The sequence below is a fragment of the Castor canadensis genome, chromosome 4 (genome assembly GCF_047511655.1).
Source record: "Castor canadensis chromosome 4, mCasCan1.hap1v2, whole genome shotgun sequence".
NCBI classification, from domain to species: Eukaryota; Metazoa; Chordata; class Mammalia; order Rodentia; family Castoridae; genus Castor; species Castor canadensis.
In genome coordinates, this window is record NC_133389.1 from 116,474,558 (window position 1) to 116,496,655 (window position 22,098).

General features: G+C 34.1%; 1 protein-coding gene across 1 annotated transcript in view; it reads right to left on the reverse strand.

The window, feature by feature from the left end:
* Window positions 1-22,098, reverse strand: part of Ifih1 (interferon induced with helicase C domain 1) — a 60,111-nt gene that overhangs the window by 9,312 nt on the left and 28,701 nt on the right. The window contains exons 4-10 of the mRNA XM_074070961.1: window positions 16,542-16,646; window positions 10,717-10,937; window positions 5,362-5,572; window positions 4,343-4,560; window positions 3,082-3,198; window positions 1,871-1,994; window positions 1,153-1,428 (exon numbers count right to left, since the gene is read on the reverse strand). Of these exons, the coding sequence (XP_073927062.1) occupies window positions 1,153-1,428; window positions 1,871-1,994; window positions 3,082-3,198; window positions 4,343-4,560; window positions 5,362-5,572; window positions 10,717-10,937; window positions 16,542-16,646 (1,272 nt within the window). The remainder of the gene's footprint in view (window positions 1-1,152; window positions 1,429-1,870; window positions 1,995-3,081; window positions 3,199-4,342; window positions 4,561-5,361; window positions 5,573-10,716; window positions 10,938-16,541; window positions 16,647-22,098) is intronic.

Here is a 22,098-nt window from a genome sequence, read left to right on the forward strand (position 1 = left end):
AATCAAAATCACATTAAGATTCTACCTCATCCCTGTTAGAATGGCTACATCAAGAACACCACTACCAACAAATGTCAGCAAGGATATGGGAAAAAGGAATTCTTAAACACTGGTGGTGGGACTGTAAGCTAGTATACCCACTTTGGAAAACAATATGGAGGCTCCTTAAAAAACTAAACATAGATCTGCCATATGATCCAGCAATACTACTCCTAGGGATATACTCAAAGGGATGTGACTTGAGTTATTACAAAAGTACCTGCACACCATGTTTATTGCAGTGCTATTCACAACAGCCAAGCTATGGAAACAGCCAAGATGCCCCACTACTGAAGAATGGATTAAGAAAATGTGGTATTTATACACAATGGAATTTTGCTCAGCCACAAAGAAGAATGAAATTTTGTCATTCACAAGTAAATGGATAGAACTAGAGAACATCATCTTAAGCAACATTAGCCAGGCTCAGAAGGCCAAAAATCACATGTTCTCCCTCATATGTGGATTACAGACCAAAACAAATGCAGTAATATTATTGGACATGGGTTGCACACTAAGGGGAGAACATGCACAGGAGAAATACAGAAAAGAAAGGAAATGTAAAACTTGAAAGTAGTTGATGTTCTTACTGTAGAGGAGTGAATAAAGTAATCTGAAATTGGCAGAGGCCACTATGAGAAGGGGACCAGGAAGTAGTGAAGAGGTCTGGCAGAGATGAACCAATGTGGGTTGCAATACGCAAGTGCATGGAAGCAACACTAGGAATCTCTCTGTATAGCTATCTTTATCTCAAACTAGCAAAAACGATGTCTTTCTCACTCTCTCCTATCTTTTCTCCTCAACAAAATTGGAGAACAAGAGGGCAGAACAGGTTCTGCCCGGAAGTGGGGGTGGGGGTGAGGGTGGCACAAACAATGTATACATGTGTAAGTAAATGTAAAAATGATAAAATAAAAGTAGAAAAGACAAAAAAAAAGAAAGAAAGAAAGAAATGCCAAAAAAGTAAAGAAAAGAAACAACCACAATCTTTGTGGGATTTCTTCTTTCAAAATGAAATGTTAAGAAGGCCTTTGTAACACTTGTAAGAAGCAGTAGGTTCCTGAAGCGAGGTAAATGCATGAGCTATGTAATACATGTTACACTGAGTCTTACCAAAAAACAAAGTTATGAGAAATCTGTCGGTGCCATCCAGTTTCAAAGGTTTCTTTACATTGTGTTCATGTTTATCACCGTCACAATCACCATCATCACCGCTCTCATCACTATCACATAAGACAGCAAGTTTCTTTTCTTTCTCATCATTATAGAAATATTCAAGGTGGTTATAAGCATCAATCATTCTGATTGTGTCATTAATTTGTAGGGCTTCATTGTACTTCCTCAAATGTTCTGCACAAACACGGTCTCTGCGATTTCCTTCTTTAGCAGCTGTGGAGAAATACTTTATGCAAGTGACGTAATAAGCATACAACTTCCTACAATTGTGTTGTAGACTTGAAAGCATTATGGCTTCAAAATACTTGTTTTCCAACTCAGAGAAGTGCTGTGGGAGCGCTGCACCAGCAAGAATCTGTGCCTGATCCGTAGAGTAATGGCATGAAAAACATTAGTGGAGCTGATTTTGGAGACAGAGAGCAGTTAATAGCTATCTTAATACTTTAATATATAGTAAATAAAAAGGAAAACTGGATGAATTGGTATATCTTTCCTTAGATAAGGAATTAGAACATGTTTGTGCTTGTCATATGTAGAGCACAGAAATTCTATTTCATGTTCCATTTGCTTTCAGTTTACTTGTGAGTTTGTGATATAATCATGGGAAATCTTGGCATAAACTTGGGTTAAACTGTTAGATCAAAACCAAAATTACCTTTTTTTTCCGTCTTAATGGCCCATTGCTCGTAATTCTGCGTTCCACACTCTGACATTGGACTCATTTGGCAGTAGGTCTGAATGCTTGTCATTATTTCTAGAAGTTTCTCTTTAAATGGATCCTAAAAATAAATTAAATGCTTCTTCTTACCTTTCTGTTGTTATAGAATAGCACTGTGTTTGTTGGAATAATGTACTAATTATAACAAATTTGATTCAGAATCATTACCTGAACAAAGTAACAGGATAATCTCTGATCATGTCTTTGTACATTACATGTTTTTGTCAGCTTCCTTCTCACCTCCACCATCAAGCCACACCCACACTAACACCATGGACCTCACCTTTAAGCTTCCTTAAAGATTTATAGAAGTAGGTCAGTGATTTTAACAACCTTTGATTGTTAAAGGTAATTTTTAAAGAACATACTGAATTAATGGCACAGTTATTTAGAAAACCTACAATCTAGTTTTAGAAACATTCCTCTTTGAAGAACTAATTTCAGGATTATTTCTTCCAAAATAAAAAGTTGTGGTAGTTTGAAAAAATAAACATACAAAAGAATAAAAGAATGCATGCTTTATGACTCAAGTGTATAAAGTTCAAAATCAGCCAGAACTCATCTTTGGGTTTTAAAAATCAGGGTGATAGTTCTCCTTGGGAGCTGGTGACTGGAAGAGGGAATGAGGGGGTTTGGAGAGCTGACAGACAGTGTATTGTCTTTTGATCTGAATTTTGCTTGCATAGGGGTGCTCACTTTATAAAAATCCAACAATCAGTGCACTTATGAAATTAGACTTTTCTCTGTGTGTTATACTTCAATGTAAAGTACATCAAAAAGTTCAATAATGTAAAAGGAGGCAATTTGTAAAATCCTGAGAAATGTTTCTAGATAATTATGTGTGGAAGCATGCACAAAGCTTATCAAGTAAAACTGAATAAATCACAAAAAGTGCCAGTGAATAAAATATACTCAAATTTGCTAGTGCAGTTTGAATAGATAGTGTTCTTTTTCAGAGTTAAATAAAATAATTTGTGGAGTGAGGATGTAGTTCAGCAGTAGAGAGTTTGCCTAGCATCAGCAGGGCCCTGGGTTTAGTCCTAGCACTGTAAAAAGAGAAAAAAAAAAAAAAAGAAAGAAAAAGTGGAGTTTGGTCACAGACCAAACACAGTGGCCAATCAAATAGATATAAAATGTTAAGCACATACTTTTCTGGTGTCATCTGCAATTTCAAACTTCTTGCATGGCTCCTTTATTTGTTCTTTGAGTTGATCAAAATTCTCTTTCACAGTTTTAATGGTAAATGCATCAAGATTGGCACATATCTGGAAAAGAGATATTTTTAACAATCAAATAATTACTGTTCCCTTATAATCAATTTAGTATATTTTTGTATAAGAAATTTGTAGTACATAATTTATAGCATAAAATTTCATGCAGGTAATATGTAGCACCACTTGCTAAATATAACACTTTAGTATTGTTTTACTGTGGATCTGATTAGCTAATGTCCATGATATTTGTCCTGATATAGTAAAAAGGAACTTCTAAATCAAGTTGATGGATAATCTAGGAAAACAGTATGTTTCTTTTCATCCCTTATATTCCATTTTGCTACTAGAATACTGGGCATAGAAAGAGTATAGCAGCTTTCAGAGAATGGCTATGGGATTCTCATATTACAGAGATATAAAAGTCATCTTGATGTTCACAGATCATATTCACAGCCTCTTCTACACATAAAAAGGCAAGGCAAAATAAGATGCAACTTTAACCCTTGTACTTGGATTATAAATAGCAGTTAGCCCTTACTGGGATACAGTAATAAATTATATTTTGGAGCCAATAATTATGCCTCTGAATGTTGTCCTTCCTGTGATTCTTTTCCTGAATTCAATTTATAGTAAGGATTTAAAATTCAAATGCAATTGCTTGGGGTACTGGTTCATTTAACACTTGAGATAGAAGTGCTTTATTGGTATTACTATTTGGGACAGTTAACAAGTTTATCTTTAATGAAAGATCTTCATATCTCTATTTCCTATTTGAATAACCCAGATTCTTAGAATTATATATAACAGAATAGACACAAAAAATAAATTTTGAAATGCATAGAGTGAGATGCTATCATGAGTGTAAACTAGAAATGTTCATAGTTTAAGCATCTATATCAAGTAGATTGTGAAGTTTAACCGCAGAAGCAAAAGAGTTGAAAATAAAGCTTTCTATTTGTCTCAATTTCCCATTATTTTATCCACTTTCCATAATTCCTATGGTGGTGTTCAGTGTCATAGGTATTTATTAAGACATATCACTGTCTTGTAGGTGACAGTATATTTATTATAGTTAAAGGAAACAGATTTCATTTAACTGGTGATCATGGTATTTGAATTTTCATCCTTACTTCAAAAACCCAAGAAGTCATTTGTTTTAGTTTTCTTTTCGTTATATATTAAATTCAGGTCTTACTTTTAAAATGTGTTTTTCAGCTTGCACTTGGTTTTTTGCTTCTCCAACTCCAGGTGAAGCTGTTAGTCCTAGTATTTGTGGCAGGGTGGTCAGTTGTTTATTTTCTTTCTTGAGCCTATTGTTTTTCAACTTCTGATTCAAATAACGCCTCATGATGTTGTTATAGACAGCTTCTTTGTTGGTGTGATGACATTCATCAATGATAATGAGGGAAAAGTCTTAAAACAAAAATCAAATGGTTTGTTTTCCCATACCAACAAGCTACAATAAGAGAAGTACCTTGAAGCTACTGGACTGAGCTGACAGGGGGATGTCTTTTTGAGGGCATCATACTGGCACAGGCCTTATTCAGCTTGGTAACAAGGCACCTGCACATACCAAAGTTCACATGTACTAATCATGAAACTCTCCTTATCTCTGTTTCATACATAAGATTCAGAAAGTTCATAGGGCTAAAAAGCATTATAGAATAAAATTCACAACCTGCTTGGGCAACCTCTCAAGACTACACATTTTCTATTTAATAAAATATATAATTTTAGGTCGATAAATTTTGTTTTTATTACATCAACTGTCACCGCACTATTTAAAGAGGGAGAGTTTTATCTTCTTTTAAAATTGTATTTAATTATTACAATTACTTTTACTCTTCCCCTGCCTTTCTCCTACCTTTACAATCCATTCTGCATAAAACAGAAAAGATTATATTTTTACTCCATGGAGACAAAGGAAGTTCTGATAAGATCAACTAGCAGATAAAACATACAGAATCCAGTGAGCACTTATGTTGCAATGGTATTTTATGTACAATAAAGTGACATAGTTAAAATTTTATCTTTATATTTGTTTTTCCCAGAAGGCAGAGGGTTTTAATGAAAACTTAAAAAAATGAAAGATAATCTAAACCAAAGTTACCTTTTTATCATCACTTTAAAATTATTTAACAAATGCCACCTCGGTTACTATCATTAATATTATTACTTAATTCCTTTTTTCTACAAATAAATACTTCAACCAACCTGACAATTGGACTCCAGCATCATCTCCATTTTCCAGATTTAAGAGGGAGTTTTCAAGGATTTGAGCTGTACTGATAATAACATCATAAGTTTTGACAACTTCTGGAAATGATATTTTTAGTTGAGTATCACCACTTAATCTCATAATGCTATACCATCTCTTCAAAAATGGTTTGAACTCATTGTGGAAAAGCTGTTCAACTAACATTACCTTTAGAAAATGAAAAGATTCAAAAAGAAAGAGAAAAAAAGTCAAAGAAAAAGGAGTATTAATTAAAGGCCTAATATGTGTGATATATAAAGAGAAGTGTTTACAATATCAGTTAAATAGGCATAATAACTAATCCATTATTCCTTTTATTCATCTGCAAATAAATATTTACTGCATGCTTCTTAGATGTAGACAATGTTTCTAGAACACAAAGGCATTTAAGGTATGCTTGATAACAGAACAACTGAATCTAAATGAACACATATATGGAAACTAAGCAACAAAAACCAATTTATCATAAGACAATATAATAATTCTTCAAGAGAAATACAGAGTGCCAACAAAAAGGAAGAAATAACTGACCCCTCACTGGAAGGGTGTAGAGGGAATTTGAATCTAATAAGCCATGGATTAAGGAAGAGGTGAGTAGAAAGTAAGGTTTGATATAGAGAACATATTTTTAATTTGTTCGCTAGCTGAGAACACCAAGCAGAATATTTTAAATTTATTCTAAAGTTCAAAGAATCTTTATGAGACTGTAGAGGTAATTTGTTCCTGTTGTTTGTTTTGGGATCAGGCCAGAGGCAACATTCCTAAGTGAAGGATTAGAAAGAGCAGGAAAGGAAGAATGAAGAGTGAAGGCATTCACTAGGATGGATGTGAAGTGAGGGAGTGAACTACTGGAAAAGCATGGAATAGCTTTGATGGTTGAGTAAGAATAAAACAACAAATAGACTTCGCAAAAGAAATGGAAATTTTTTATACTTTTCAACAGACTCTGTATTGCTAATATTACCAGCTCAGAATATCTCCTGAACTGAGGGAGAGATGAGTCTAGATGTTCTTCAGGGTCTAGTCCTAGGAGGATTTATATCCCAGGGGATTATAAGTATGGCAAATAGAGAGTCTGCATGAAGAATGTCAAGGGCAAGACTCAACAAATGCATTCTAGTTCTCATAATGTAATTATCTGATAATGTAATTAGTAATCACCTTGCCACTAGTACACAGAGTATCTATTATTCATTCTTTTACTTGAAGTGAACTCTACTTTTGTGTTAAGTAAGAGATGCATAGCTGAGAATGGCAACATAGGAAGAACACTGCTGTGCATTATTATTCAGTAGAAGTGATGGAGGCTTCTAAGAATGGATGTCTGGGGAGGCAGGGAGGGAATAGATTAAAAAGGAATCCATCAATTCCAAGGAAGCAAAGTGAACTTAAGATCAATAATCAAGGTTGGTGACTGAAATACCATTGCTACAGGGTGGAAGGGTTAATGACAGAAAGTGATTCGGTGTTTTATTCAAAGAAAAGTCTGGTTTACCTGCCACAAAATCACTTAAAAGATTGGTAATTTTAATGCTGACTCCTGAATCCCATTCAATAAACTACTAAATGTAGGGACCAGCCCTCAGGATAGAGCCTTGACTCCTCAATTTAATGAAGCTCCCATGTGATATTTAAAGCTTTAAGATTTGTATACTACAGAGATGAGTCTCTCTCTCTCTCATATAACCATTGCTAAGTTATTTTTCTGGGAGTATCTTTTCCATTTTGCAAGACAGAGGAAATAATCCAAGAAGGAAGTCAGAAAGAAAGATTCTGAGGAAGAGAATAAGTAATATATTTAGTGCCAAGAGACAGCATTATTCACAAGGAAGAAAACCCTGAAAAGAGCCACTGGTACTTTTCAGTGGTACTTTTCCTGATACTTGTGTATGATCATAACAAGGTCTGAGTCATCTCAATCATCTTCATTTGCTCATTAAGAAGATGAAAATGATATTAATCTATCACAGGATTATGAAAATTAAAAAAGGGAGAAGCTGACCTATTGCCAGTAGGCAGAAAACTTCCCTGATATATCACTTGCCTTTTCATTCTAGCAATAGAAGATCAATGAAAAGAGACCAGTTGACTTAGATGATCAGAGTTCAAGTCTCATTTATACTACTTATTGACTCAGTAGGCCAATTAAAGTCTTAGAACCTCAGTTTTCTGATGGGAAAAAATTGGATAATGGTTACTTCATCGAGTAGATATGCTCTTCATATATTGTCATAGAGTAGATATTATTAATATGTACCCTTATATCCTTTCTACAGTATAGATTCCTTGACAGTAGACATGCATTTGATTTGTTTTTTAATGCACTCATGCTAAAATGCCATAATTGAGAATTTCTGTACCATGGAGTGACATAACAACAAGAGGTTCTCCCCATATCAGGTGAGCCAAAACATTCCAAAGCAGGAGCATCCTTTGATCTACAGAAGAAAAAGAAAAAGTATCACAGGAGATTGCAGGGGTTGGGTAATTCTGATACCCACTTTGGTTAGCATTGACTTCCTACTGAAGGACACAGAAAAAGCCAGATGCAAGTCTGACATGGCTAATTGGGAGGTGTGTGGTCCTCTTGGAGTCTTTTCCTGAGATGTGACAGAGTGTCTGCCAAGATTAATCAAACCCAACTGCTACCCACTTCTGCTGAATCAGATGGGGCTGCTTTATAGCATCTGAAGGAACCTGGGACTTATTTCTCATGGTGTGGAAGGCCTAGATAGGAAATGGAAAGTCTGGGAGCACAGGTGGTGTTTTCATTTCTCCCTGCATTTGAAGGCTATAACTTTGGAAAGGATGGAGAAAGGGAGATGAAAATAAATGGTGTTATAGAACAGGATTTCTCTTTTGTAGATCAAAGGTTATAATACCTTGCTATATTGACTTTCTGGGATGAAGACTTTCTCATTAAATCAAATATAATTAAAGCTGAAGTTATTTTAAAATTCAGATAAATTGGATAGTCAACAATTGTGACATAGATGGAAGAACTGGTAGAAAGATTTCTAGTAATTCTAAGGAGAAAAGCAATAAGGAAGCAGATCAGGGATTAGAGTTATGTCCTCAAATGTTCATGCAACAATGAAGTGAATATGAATGATGGGGATACATTAACATTTCAACATGGCTATAAATGTGCATATGTAAAAATCACTTAGATCTGACAGGAAGAAAGATTTCTAACTAGAATAAAGCATTGAGGGAAGGAAATCTTATAGAAAGAAAGGCACATTAGATGCATTAAAAATGAGATCTGAAAGATATGAAGAGCTAAACATATTTACACTTAGGCTTAAAAATTAGTAGCACAAAAACAAGTTAAGAAAGCTCTAGTTTAACAGATTTTCAAATGAAGGTGAGTCTGTGATGTCAAAGTAAATACAATCCTGAGCTGAGTGTGGACACCTCATCTCTCTTACACACTGCATTTGTAGGACTATATCTGTAGCATTTTGTCCAACTCTGGACAGTATTTTAAGAGAGTCTTAGGTAAATTTCAGGAAGGGTGTGAGAACTCAGAATGATGAAGGATCTGGAAACCATGTTATATGAGCAGTAATGAAATGAACCGAAGACATTTATGCAAGGGTACAGAAGAAAATAACATAGAATGCATAAGATGGTGGATTAAGATTTACTCTCTGCATAATGGCAGAGGAAAGAACTCTAACCAGTGAGTGTGGATTCCAGAGAAACAAATTTGGATGAATACATTCATGGCTCTAACAATGGCAGTTGTTCAAACAATGGTTGGGGCTCCCTTGGAAATCTTTTAATATTAGAACTTTCCCAGCAGAAAGGAAGCACCTTGTAAAGGAAGAAAGCTGGATCTCAAAGGCCTCCTTCTAACTCTAATTGTCTATGACCTTGTGATGACACAAGGTAAATAAAGGAAGGAGATGAATGAAAAAATAAGTTTTGAAGCTCCATGGTTTGGGGGGCTGGTGAAACTAAAAAAGAAATGATAGGCAAGGAAAGAGAGCCCTTGGGAGGATAAATGATAAGGCTGAGTTTGAGAAAAAGGGAGAATGGTCAAATGGTACCAAAAACAGCAGTTTAGGTGCCTTTGAATCCAGTTAACTTTGTTCTTTCCTATGGATCTAACACTCACAATTCTGTTCTGTAGTTAAAATATTTGATTTAATTACTGATACAGTGAGAAGGAAAAATGAGAGCGCTACTATCTATTAGACTCTTACATACACTTTATACACATCTAACTTCAGGGTATTGTAACTACTTTGTTGATTTTAAGGATGAGGCAACTAAACTTAGTTACTAATTTGTCCGAAGTCAAACTACTAGTAAGGAGAAATTGAATTTAAACGTATGTTAGATTGAAAGGTAATATCCTATTTATAAAGGGACTTTATAAAAGGTTATCAGCAAATAAATTCTAATATATCACCATTACCAGCAAAAACAAAACTACAACAAACAAGTGTCTAACAGTGGGTATAATGGGAAAAGGCGAATCTTTAGACTTAGCAAACACATACAAAGTGCATTTTGGACTACATGATGGAAATCACACAAATCATGGGTTCTAAGTACATTCTTTAGTTTTTAAGTATATTCTTTTAGTTTTCAGGTTTCAACTGAAAGTTTTGGCATAATCAAAAATCTCAAAAATACAGGCGGTTTTATAATCTATTTATGTATTTTCTATAAAGGAATATATGAGAATAGAAAAAAAGATCATGAAAAGTATACTCAATTTTATCTGTAGAATGAAAAAAATTAGTATTTCCAATCTAAATATTTATAATAAATTCTCTTTTGTCTGAATAAAGCTCAAATAACTAGATTCTGGTTTTCAGTGAAGGAAATGCATGTCTGCTTATGAAGAAGTCCTTCAGATACCTCAAGATATGAGTTATCAAAGAAGAACTTCAGTCATAGTTAATATAACTTAGCAAATATTTACATATATTATATATAATCTCTGAACATTGTTAAATAGGTAAATAATCACTTAATTTTCTCTTTGTCTTCAAAGAACATTCTGGATAAAAAGGACTTGCTATCTTCAATGACCTGTCAGTGGTTAAAGAGACTCTAGAAGATGGTATTTTGTAAACATAATCTGTATACATAAATTATAGCTATTTGATTTAATGTTCTTGTATTATGGAAAAATTCCATTTTATAGTGAATCATTTAGTTATATTAAAAGTAAAATAAATATCTCATTTTACCCATGCATCTAATTTAACTAGACCTATGCGATTTGTGCTACAAATATTATTACCTAAAATGAAAACAATCAAATTATGTTCTACTTTGTGTTGGTGGAATACCTTATTGACCAGGACTATAACTTTCCCGGGCTTAGATGCTTGTCTCTTCCTGTCCAAGTGTGCCTTGGTAATGTAAACAGCCACTCTGGTCTTCCCACTCCCTGTGGGAAGGCAGATGATGATATTCTTCCCTTCCAAGGCTGGCTGGGCCACTTCCATTTGGTAAGGCCGGAGCTGCAACTCTGGCTCAGGGGATACTCTTTCTGCCATCTTCTCTTCATCTGCAGGCAGTTCCAAAGAAGAAACAGTAGAGAAGAGGCAATAAAATAACAAGACGAGGAAGCCTGAAACTGAATATAGGCCTCTTGTGATTTGACTTTCTTTTCCTTTCTTTTGGTTCAAACCAATCCATTTTCTATTTTCTGTATAATGAATGTCAGTTCTCTGTCTACATTTGCAGGCTATGACACAGGCTATATGTCATAGAAATGGCCTAGGAATGGGGACCCAGAGGGAGTGAAGTGACAGCATGGGTGCCTGGAGAAGGGCCAACATGGAAGAGTATTTTCAAAGCCATGGGGAATTTTCAGAAAGGGCTGTGGTATAGACTTGGCAGTTAAGGTTGTTAATGCTGATCAGACTTCCCATGTCTATTTCACCATCATACCTACTTGTGGCTGTTAGTCCTTCCTCCTACGAATCAACAAGAACTAGGAAAGTAAGATTCATTAGGTCTCCTATTCTGGGTTCTCTTAATTTTTATTACAAGGAAGGTACAGCAGCCGAAACCTCTTTTCTTCATTTGTCTAAATTGTTTCTGACAACTAAATGCTGCAAAGCATATATATACACAAGACATCTCTGGGTGCTCAAGTCCCTTGTATACATTGGAGTAGTATTTGTACATATCTCATGCATACCTCCCTGTATGCTTTAAATCACTTCTAGATTATTCATGATAACTAATAAAATGTAAATGTTATGTAAATAATTGCTATTTTGTATTTAGGAAATAATGACAAGGAAAAGGCTGTACATGTTCAACAAAGAGATTTTCTACGAAATATATTTTTGCTCTGCTTTTGGTCAAATCTGTAAATGTAGAATCTGGATATGGAGGGTGTGAGTGTGTGTGTGTGCATGTGTGTGAAGTCCTATTTCCCATTTGAGGCAATTAGACTGTATAGAAGCAATACTTGGGTGATAAAAGAAACTCTTCCCACACTAATCTTTAATTGGTAGGCTTTCATTGGAAGGTCAACATAATTATGTAGGGTAAAACTAAACTGTGACTGATTTTTGCCATTTAGTTTTGAATTGTGATGTTTATTACTTCATATATTCATTCTTTTCCTAAAACATAAAGCACAATATATTATAGATAATTCCAATTAACATAGAATTTTGAAAATTAAAAATACTGATGAAGTAGATATTAACAGTCATTAATTTTACAAGTGTTAGAATAAGATTATTATAACATATCTTGTTTTAGATATTTTTTATTTTGAAGTGACCATATTTATCTGTTTAGTCAAGGAGAAAATATCTAAAACTATATAGCTTACCATGTGGAATGTAGTAAAATAAATATACCAGTTTAAAAGTTCACCTTATGCTTTATGTAATCACAAGGAAAAACTGAAATGACAGTACTTACCAGTGTTTCATCACACATGAAACACTTTTATCAGTGGCTGCAATAAAACTAAAGTAACGTAATCCCATTAGCATCTAAAAACTTGCTGATGGCTCCATTGTAGCAACGAGCTGATCTATTTAAGTAGGATTTAGCTTGTTGTGATAGTACTATCTGGGCAGGTAGAAAAATTCACACCAAATGTCACTTAGTAAGAACTATCCACTGACATGGCAGGAAATTTGCCTCCGTATGGATGAGTGAAGACAGATGTGGACGAGGTACATTTAAGCTATCACTGCGTCATCTGCTGATTCACTCAATATGATTTTTATTTAAGATCATCAGCATTTAAAATACACAGTTACAAGGTTTCTTTCTATGCCTGTTTTGAACTCTTCAATATTTATAATAATTCATCTCTTACTATATTTATGTAAGGTTCAGATTTGAGAACATTATTTCTCTAGGTGGCTTTTATATGTAATAAAAATCCTAACATTTCACCTCTATTAAAGGATTTACCATGTAACTTTTCCCAAAAGAACCAGAATATTTTTGAAATTGCTAATTGATCTAGAATGTTTGTTAAGAGATATAACAAAATTCTTTTTTGTTGAATGTCACTCCAGGTGCATTTTGGCATAGATTTTAAAAATAATAAAATAGTGGCTTCGTTATAATAGTTGTATGTATTTTGTAAAATCATTTCCCTCCTTGTCCATCTTATTACTGTATCCTTGGGCAACAAAAATTTAAAGGAGAAAATATAGCAATTTTCTAAGTATCTTTTCCATGAACCTAAAATCCCATTAAATAAGTAAAATATCAGTGTCACTTATGAACACTAGATATTCATTTTACTAATAAATTTAAGGAGATTTAGAATGCTAAAAGGACTGTTGTTTTCAAAATTTTATCTCCTGAAGCAAAATCTTGAAGTTTTACTGCTACTTAACTAATCCACCTGCAGTAAATATTTCCTGGGTGCCTATTATTTGCCATCACTGCCACAAAGGACTTCAGTCTAGGGAACAATATTGTTGCCACTTAAGATATCAGGTTAGGCCAGGCATGATGGATCATGTCTATAATTCCAGCTACTCAGGAGGTAAAGATTGGAAGGATAGAGGTTGAGGCAAGTATAGGCAAAAAATTAGCAAGATCTCATTTCAACTAACAAAACAGGCATAGTGGTATGTGCCTGTTATCTTAACCAGGTGGAGACCTAGGTTGGAGGATTGTAATCTGAGGCTGACCCAGGGAGGGAGAAAACATGAGACCCTATCTGAAAAACTATTAAAGCAAAAAAGGGCTAGGGGTATGGGTCGTGTAGTAAAGCATCTACTTAGCAAGCGCTAGGCCCTGAGTTCAAATCCCAGTAGTATCAAATATATACATACATATGGACATGTATGTACATATGTGTATATATATGTATATATGTGGCTAGATAAATAGATACCTGAATAATCTATAATTTTGAGTCAAGACCAGAGATCTGATGGGCAGCCCCAAGTGTAAAGCAGAAAGCAGAGTGGATACAGAAAGAGTTAGAGTTGAATTCAATGTGAGAACAGCATTCAAAGAAAAAGAGCTGGGTGAGTGCTAAATATTCTGCCTGCCTCTTGCCTTATCACATCCTCTGACATAGAGAGGGAAGAATTTATCCACATAAGCAATAAAAAAAAAAAAAAAAAAAGAGTTTTCTCTTTTCTGTCACCAGAAGGAGAAAACTGGGCAGGAATCAAAGAGCCAGAAGCCAATTTCCTTGATAAAAGAAATGTTTGGGTTGTTGTTGTTTGTTTATTTTTGGCTCCCTCTGAAAAGCATAATCAATTAAACGCAATAGAGAGAAGAGTATTTAAATACGCACAGGCTTTGAATTACATTGTGCCCTCACTATAAAACAAAAAATGATTGCAGACCTTAAAATTATACCATTATAAATGGTCAAAAAATAAATTCAACTGGGGTTTAAATAATAATATTCTATTGGAACTACACCATGTGGCAAATTTCATTCTCACATTGATTTTGACAGCTGAGTTATTCTTGGAGAGAAAAGGTCTGTCACTGCATGTGTTTGAAATCGACAAAGTATTCTTTTACCTATAGTATGAAACCACAGAAAAATATGCCATTCCAGTTGGACAAATATTAATAGGCATTACCTCGAAATAGTAATGAAACATTTTCTACATATTAGGCCAATGTGTATCTACAAAAAATATTGCCACTTTTTTTGAGAAACAGTACATCTCTCTAAAGAGGGGAAATGGGAAAAATTTCCTAATGTAATTAGAATATTTAAGCTATCAAAGTACCAGTAATTATATTTTGCTGTGGTCTAATATTTCCACAAAGAACATAATAGGATTGTATTGGTTCACACTCATGATCCTGGGGACCATGCTAAGACCTTTGAAGGAGGATTAAGGACATGTAGAATAAGGTGCTTTTTGACGTCAACCTCAAAGCTTAAAATATAATTACAATTCCCCACAATACTTTTCAGTATTTCAGTGACCCAATATGTGTTTATCACTTCACCAATTTACCAAGACCTTTCATTGAAATGCTTTCTATTTTAGCTTTCACATTCACCTAAAGGTAAGGAATTTCATAATTTTTACCATTTCAAAATTTTAGTGCCCACTATTCAAAGTAATTCTTTGCTCTAAAGAATGAACCACCTCGAACTTCAAGGGTGTCCCTTGAAAATGTGTTTTTAAAAATGTATTTGCCTTTGAAAATGCATTTACTTTTCAAAAGTGGTTTGCGTTCAGATTTATCATGTCTTTCATGCCACATTGAAGACTAAAACTCAGCAAATACATTTGCTAACAGCTCTAAATAGGCAAAATGCCCTGCAAATAGAGGATATGTTTTAGATATTTATCAAATGAATAAATATCATTGAAAAGCCCTTACTTAGACAAATAAGAATCGGATGAGGTTCAGAGGTTTAAAATCATCCATTTAGATGTTAACTATTAGCTAAAGTGTATTTTGAGTTCTAGCATCAATAGCATGTAATAGAAATGTTAATTATTAAATTTAACAATTTTATGATGAGGACAGAAAAATACAATTCACAGAAAGAAGCTGATGGCAAGAACTTGATAAACACTAACTATGTTGATAAGATAATGAATTAACCCTTTTATATTAGAGTTAGAGTTATGACTGACATTTGTGAACTGGATTTCCTCAAATGAGCTTGTTGTAAGTGATGCAGGAATGTGATCAAAGAGAAGCAGTGATACAATTCAACTTAGTAAGCTTTTAGTTTATAGTTTCTATAAACTATTTTTCTCTTTTAGACCTATTGTAGATCTAGATTTCTATAGTTCTCACAATGCAAGATAATATTAATTATATAATATTTTAGAAGTGGAAAAAATCACAAATGAAGTATAAAATAATTTTTTTTAATTTGCCAGTTTCTATGGTCTCTTAGCTGGCCACATTTCAAAGCATTTGAACTATTAATTAATCAAATATGTTGACAAATGTAGAAAGGTGTGTAATAATCCATCACCCATACTTGAAGATGTCAGCAGTCTAGCTCAGTAGTAATCATGGAATATGCAGTCAAAGAATAGAAGGAAATATTTTGAATCTATTAAGATGACATGTGAGGATATATAGGAAGTATTGATGAAGGTGCAGGGTATTGGGAACCACACGCTCATTTATTACTGCTGGGATATGCTATCAATATGAAGAAAAGTTAGTGACTTGTAAGATCTACTGCTATGTGTATGAATTGGAACTCTTTCATTTGTATGTATAATTTTTAATTTGTTATTTTTGTAGGTATTCTGTTTGTTATCTGGAGTCACATTCTTTTTATTGATAAAATTAATTTTTATTTAAATGTATTTTAATAAAAATTGCATTTTAGAATAGATAAACATACCAAATTACATAGAGAATTTCATGCAGCCCAAATGAATTGAAACAGATTTCATAAACAAAATAGATGACATGATCCTTTGAAATGTAGCCTATACAGACCAAAAAGATATGTACTAGATCAAAGTTAAGGTTTGGTTCTAAGACTTTTGTGAGTTGTACTTTTAGAGAAAGTAAATGGCAAGGTTCCAGAACAACTCACTGCAGAAAAGAATTGCTTTAATTGCATAAGTACATTAGGGAGGGTACGAACAGCCCCCATGCATTCCACTATATGGCGTCTTATTTCACACTTTTTAAGGTTTACACAACAGTTAGGCAGTACCTGAATCACTTCCCATGGTGCCTGAATCACTGCCCATGTTGCTGTTATGTCCAAGACTTTCATCTAAGCAGCTGACACTTCCTTCTGCCAAACTTGTGTCTGATTCTGCAAAGGAAAACATTTTAAAATATTTTAAAAATATTTCTGAGAATAAACGTGTTTTAACTGCACACCTCTACAGCACACAGTACATACAGTTCAATGCAAGTGGGGGAGGCACACTCAGACAAAGATGAATAAAAGGTAAGAGTTTCTGGCAGGCTACACTAAAAAAATTCCACTGTGGATGTGCAGCTGCTGGGTAGTGAGTCAAATATATATTACCTACTGAAAGCACTACACATTCAACGTGAGAACAAATGCAAATTTCTAAGAATTTATGATTGTTGTTATCCCTCTACATATAAATTCTGCCCCCCTCCAAAAAATATCCAAGTCTGATAATGGCTTTTAAAGAAAAATTATTACAGAAACCATTGAGTTATTTTCATATAAAATGGTAGGGAACTAATAAGGTATAACAGTTAATAATGTCCATGTATCTACTGGTCAGTTATGGAAACATTTCAGTGATAAGCATAAATTTAAAAGCTCAAAAAGAATTTTCTCAAATAGGATTCCACTAAAGCCTGGCATCATGATTTAGTAGAAGCTTATGTGAGGTTGGAGATGTTTTTCTTTTCTATAATTAAACTAAGCCTCCTTCAATAGTTAGTGTGAACAGCAAGTGCATACCCTTAGCTTAACCCTGATTTTCCGTTTTCAGGAGTCAGCAACAATTGTTTTTTGAAAACCTTTGTCTCAGGAAAGAGTTTCTTCCGTGCCATTTATTTCCAAAGATGTATTCAATCTCATCCTCATACATCAGAAGTACCATTAAACTGGTCATCAGACTTATGAAATTTGCTCAAATCCTATGTTTCTGTTATTGAAAGTGACTCTAATACACTTACCTCATAGGGTTTGGTAACCATTAAGTAATTAAGTAATATGAGGTACAGCAAGTTCTTGGCTCAGTTGCTTAATTGCTAGTAATTAGAAAATGAAATAAAAATCAAGTAGTTGTTATATTACTAGGGCAGGCATTCCACTTCTAATATTCCTATAATTAATCATATTTCATAATATTTATACATGTTAGGTAATTATCATTCATCCTAAAGGTTTCCAGTGTGGTAATAAATATATTAAGGTAGCCTTCAGCTATGTAAAAACTACTCTTAAGTGTCATATATTTAGAGCTGGAAATAGAAATGAATAAAAAATGGACATATAGTATGTTATCAATAAAACTTCTGTAGAAAGAGATGATACAAAACTCAAAGCTACATGTATTGCTATTTTTTTAACCAGTTAATTGTTTCAAGTCAGATGAGGTGGAACTTCTACAATGTAAAAAGTCACTCTTCTTAGGTGTATGGCTTCAAGAGTTTGATAATTGCATACAGTTCTATAACCACTATTACAATTTAAATGTTCCTGTCATCCTCCAAGTCCCTAAAGCCCTTTATCCTTAATTCTCCCTACTATCACCTGGAAACCACTCATCTGGCTTCTGTTCCTATATTTTTATTTGTTCCAGAATGCCCTATAAACGAATTCGTGCAATATGTAACCTTTATGTCTGGCTACTGTAACTCAGCACAAGACATGTGAGATTCATCTATGTTGTCAGGGGTAATCAGTAATTTCTTCCTTCATATTGCACCCTGTTGCTCCATTGAGTATGTGCTTGTTACATCGAAACATCTCCTCTCCAACTTGATTAAGTCCATTTAGCTTGAGAGAAATAACACGATTTCAGGCAATGTTAATTAAATATGAAAGACATCTTTCTTGAATTTAGGAAAATACTGATAAGAAAGTTGTAGAAAAATTCTCAATGGACATACATACTGTTTAAGTATATTAGCACAACATAAATATACTAATGTGAAAATGCTGTGCTTATCAGTTGTTGTAGATTAGCTCTAAAACTCAGATTTGAGGAATCCCTGATGATCACAAGGGAAAACCTGTATATCTCACTGAGAGATTTTAAATATGGCACTTTGCAAATCCCAGAGGTATGTCTTGTTAGAAGCTCAGAGGCGAGTGTGGGATAGAACTGTCAAGTCGAAGAGTGTTTTGGGCAGATGTACTGATGAAAAGAGAATATGATTTGTAAGGAAAAGGCAAGGTGTAAAATGAGATGGGGAAAATGTCATTGCAAAGATAATCTAGATCTAGAAATACAGACCGAGATTTTTAAGGCAAAGAGTAAATTTTGACATGTTTTTCATTTGTCATTTTAAATGCAGATTTAAGAACTGGAAAGAGTATCCAAATTACTGGAAAATACTAATAAATATAATGTAAAACTCTGACATTACTACTATTAAATATTCCAGTAAGTATAACAGAAATGGAAATTCTCTTTGATTTCCCTTCATTTTCTGATCACTAGAAGTTAAACTGTAACCTTAAACCTACCCTTTGTATTTGTAAAGTCCAGATTTCCTCATGTTTTGTGCGATAAATTTTGTGGGACTTTACGCAGTGTTTATAAAAAATTCATTGCTAATGAAGTTGCTACCAAAAATTGGGTATTATTACTTATGTGCATTATCTGGATTATTTGGATGTTACAATGAAGTCTGCAATGTGTGAGGCAGACACTAGGCTCAGAGCTTTCTTAGACATAATATAAGTTGTATCTTAACCTCTCAACATCCTTTGTGATGGAACTCTGTTATCAGCCTGGGTTTATGGGTGAACAACCAAACTCAGAGAGGTTAAACGATTTATCCACATCACACAGCTATAAAGCAGAGCCTCGTTTTATGGCTCCAACGCCAGTGTTCCCGTGCTTTCAATACCACATCAAGCACGGCAAATGTTTTGCGTGAAGCTCTGTAAACAAGTAAATAATCCTGTGTCCATAGTGTTAAATGAAATAAAAATTGCTTATAAAAACAGCAACAGACATTTTCATAGTAAAGTCAAGTTTTCCACCAAAATTAAAACAGAGCTTATCTTTCCAAGAAAAAAAGTTGGAGAGATGATTGTACTTTCCTAACATTTCTGATTCACTTCATATTTAAGCTTCCACACTCATTTTGCACACAAATTAAAATAGGACAATTCTGTCCTTGTTGCACAAAATTAATTGCAATAATTCTGCTGGAGATTATTATAAAGTGAAAGTGAATACATAGTGCCCTATTTCTTTGTTATTTAAGAGTATATAAATCTCCAGCTTCTCCACACAAAAATAATTTAGTTTCCTAGGCAGCAAATTCTTTTGCATTTTGTTTTTTTTCTTTCTTAGAAATAGAAGTACTAAAGGAAATAAGTTTAATAATAAAAGGATACATTATATCTTCCATAACATTAAAAATGTCTTCCCCAGAGGTTTTCCTGATTTACTCACTTAAAAAAAAGTCCTACACCCATCACACAGACACCATCCCCCTAAAAAAAGCAAGATCAAAAAACTGCTTATGTGTTGCCCAAAATAAACCAACCTATTGAGTATGTACCAAAAATTCCTACACCTAATTTATTAAGGATTATCTTCTTTTGTTCTCTGTACTTTTCAAGGTATGTCAATCTGGACTTAGGTTGTAACAAATATAACTTTAAACTAGATCATATAAAATAGGGCCAATGGAAAGCAGTCTGTTGCCACAGAAAGAGTGTGTGCTTTAGAGTCCTATGGCTTGGTCTCCAGATCTGCACTCTGATAGCAAGTGACCTAACCTTGCTTCAAAAATTAGGCAGTAGTTCCTACTTTTTAAAAAAATTTATGGTAAGAATGATTCTGTTGAATTAAGGAAAAGAATCTTGGAGAAAAATAAACCTTAAGTTCTTGTGAAGTTGCTGCTTAAAGGTATATAGAATACTGGAGTTACATTGTGTAATAAGCTCAATTAACTTTTATGTAGGTATCATTTCCTCTAGGGAAATTATCAAAGCGAGTATGAAACAAATTACAAAATGGTGGTAATTTCTGTTAAAGTAGTTAATAATATCAAATTCTACTGGAAAGAAAGAAACTTATAATCATTCAATTCAGAGACAGGATTATCTGTAATAATTTTTGTAACCAAAACAAAACAAAACAAAAAACATGTTCATAATGACAGTAAATGTCTAAGACCGACCAGTTCATAAGTTACAGAAAAAAGTTGTGTCATTTTTGGAAACACATCTTAAATATTTTGCTAATACAGCAAAAAAAATTAACTGGAACCTAAGAAATTTCATATTTAACATACCCCAGATCTTAAATACTTTAAATATTTTTAATTCATTTGGAAACTATAAATATTGAAGTGAAAAAAATTCAAAAGAAAAAAAAACACCTCTCGAAGGCCTTTTTAGATCTATTTTAATGTAAAGTCTGCCCTCTGCTGGAAAATGCTATTATAGCAAGTAGTAGAAAAACACCGTTTTTATTCAAAGAGCTAAGCTTCATTAGGTAAAATACAACTTGGCTCTTACTTCTGTTCTTTCCAGGCAGTGTCCTTACTATTTTAAGCCTAGATACCTTTCCTATTCTTTAGACTCTACCCTCTCTCGTCCCTTGCCTCAGTCTGTCATAGGTTTTCTTTCCTGAAAAGTGGATTTGCATTTCAGCAGGAAACAATGCAAGAGCAAAGAGTCTGTGTACATTGAGAAACAAGAACACCAACTGCTCTGTTCTCCTGAGAGATGGTGCTTACAAGGTCTTCAAGATGTCTAATTTTACTTTTCGTGGTAATGTTGTGTTTATTCCAGTTCTGACCTCATGAGATACTCGAGTATCACAACTAGCTTCCCTCCACTTTCACAGTCCTTTTTAATACCCTTGCTAAAGGCTGCCCTGAAAGCTTGAAACACACATACCACATATGGGCACACACACAAAGATTCCAGGGGCTCTTTCAATGTGATTACTTTCATATTACTAATAATACCTATTTCCCTTTCTTTTGAAATAACTTAATCTTTTACAGAGGAAATAGATCACTTTTATTTTCAGCTCTATGTATATGGATCTGCACACACGCTCGCTCACATTTTGGTCTGTCATATTTTGCTCTCCGTGCCAGGGAACATGTGTTCTTGCAGAATGGAGAGAAGCCACCTCCACCCACCTTGCATATTCTCTCCTGGATCCAAGCTTCTAGGAAATGAGTTCCCCAAAGAGAAAAATCTCTCTTAGAGCCACAGGCGCACATGGCTATCTGTAGCGCTCCTCTGCTCCTCTTTATAGAATTGTTACTGCTGAAATGATTCGACCAGAATTAAATTTGAATTGCGTGTAACGATGTTGGCTTAAATTATATCAGCTATGCCTGTTGGCCTTTGCACTTGGATCTGAATGCAAAAAGACAGTTATTAAAAGGTAGAGTTGTGAGGAAAACCTGGCCCACCAGAATGACCCATTCATTCACTGCCAGAAAGTCCTAAAATATTGTCAGTCATGACTGATGATCCAGATGACTACATGGGAAGTACAGCTTCACACTAACAAGATTTGGGGATGGCAAAGTAGAAGAAGGTGAATTAGAAACCTCTTTAACTTGTAGGC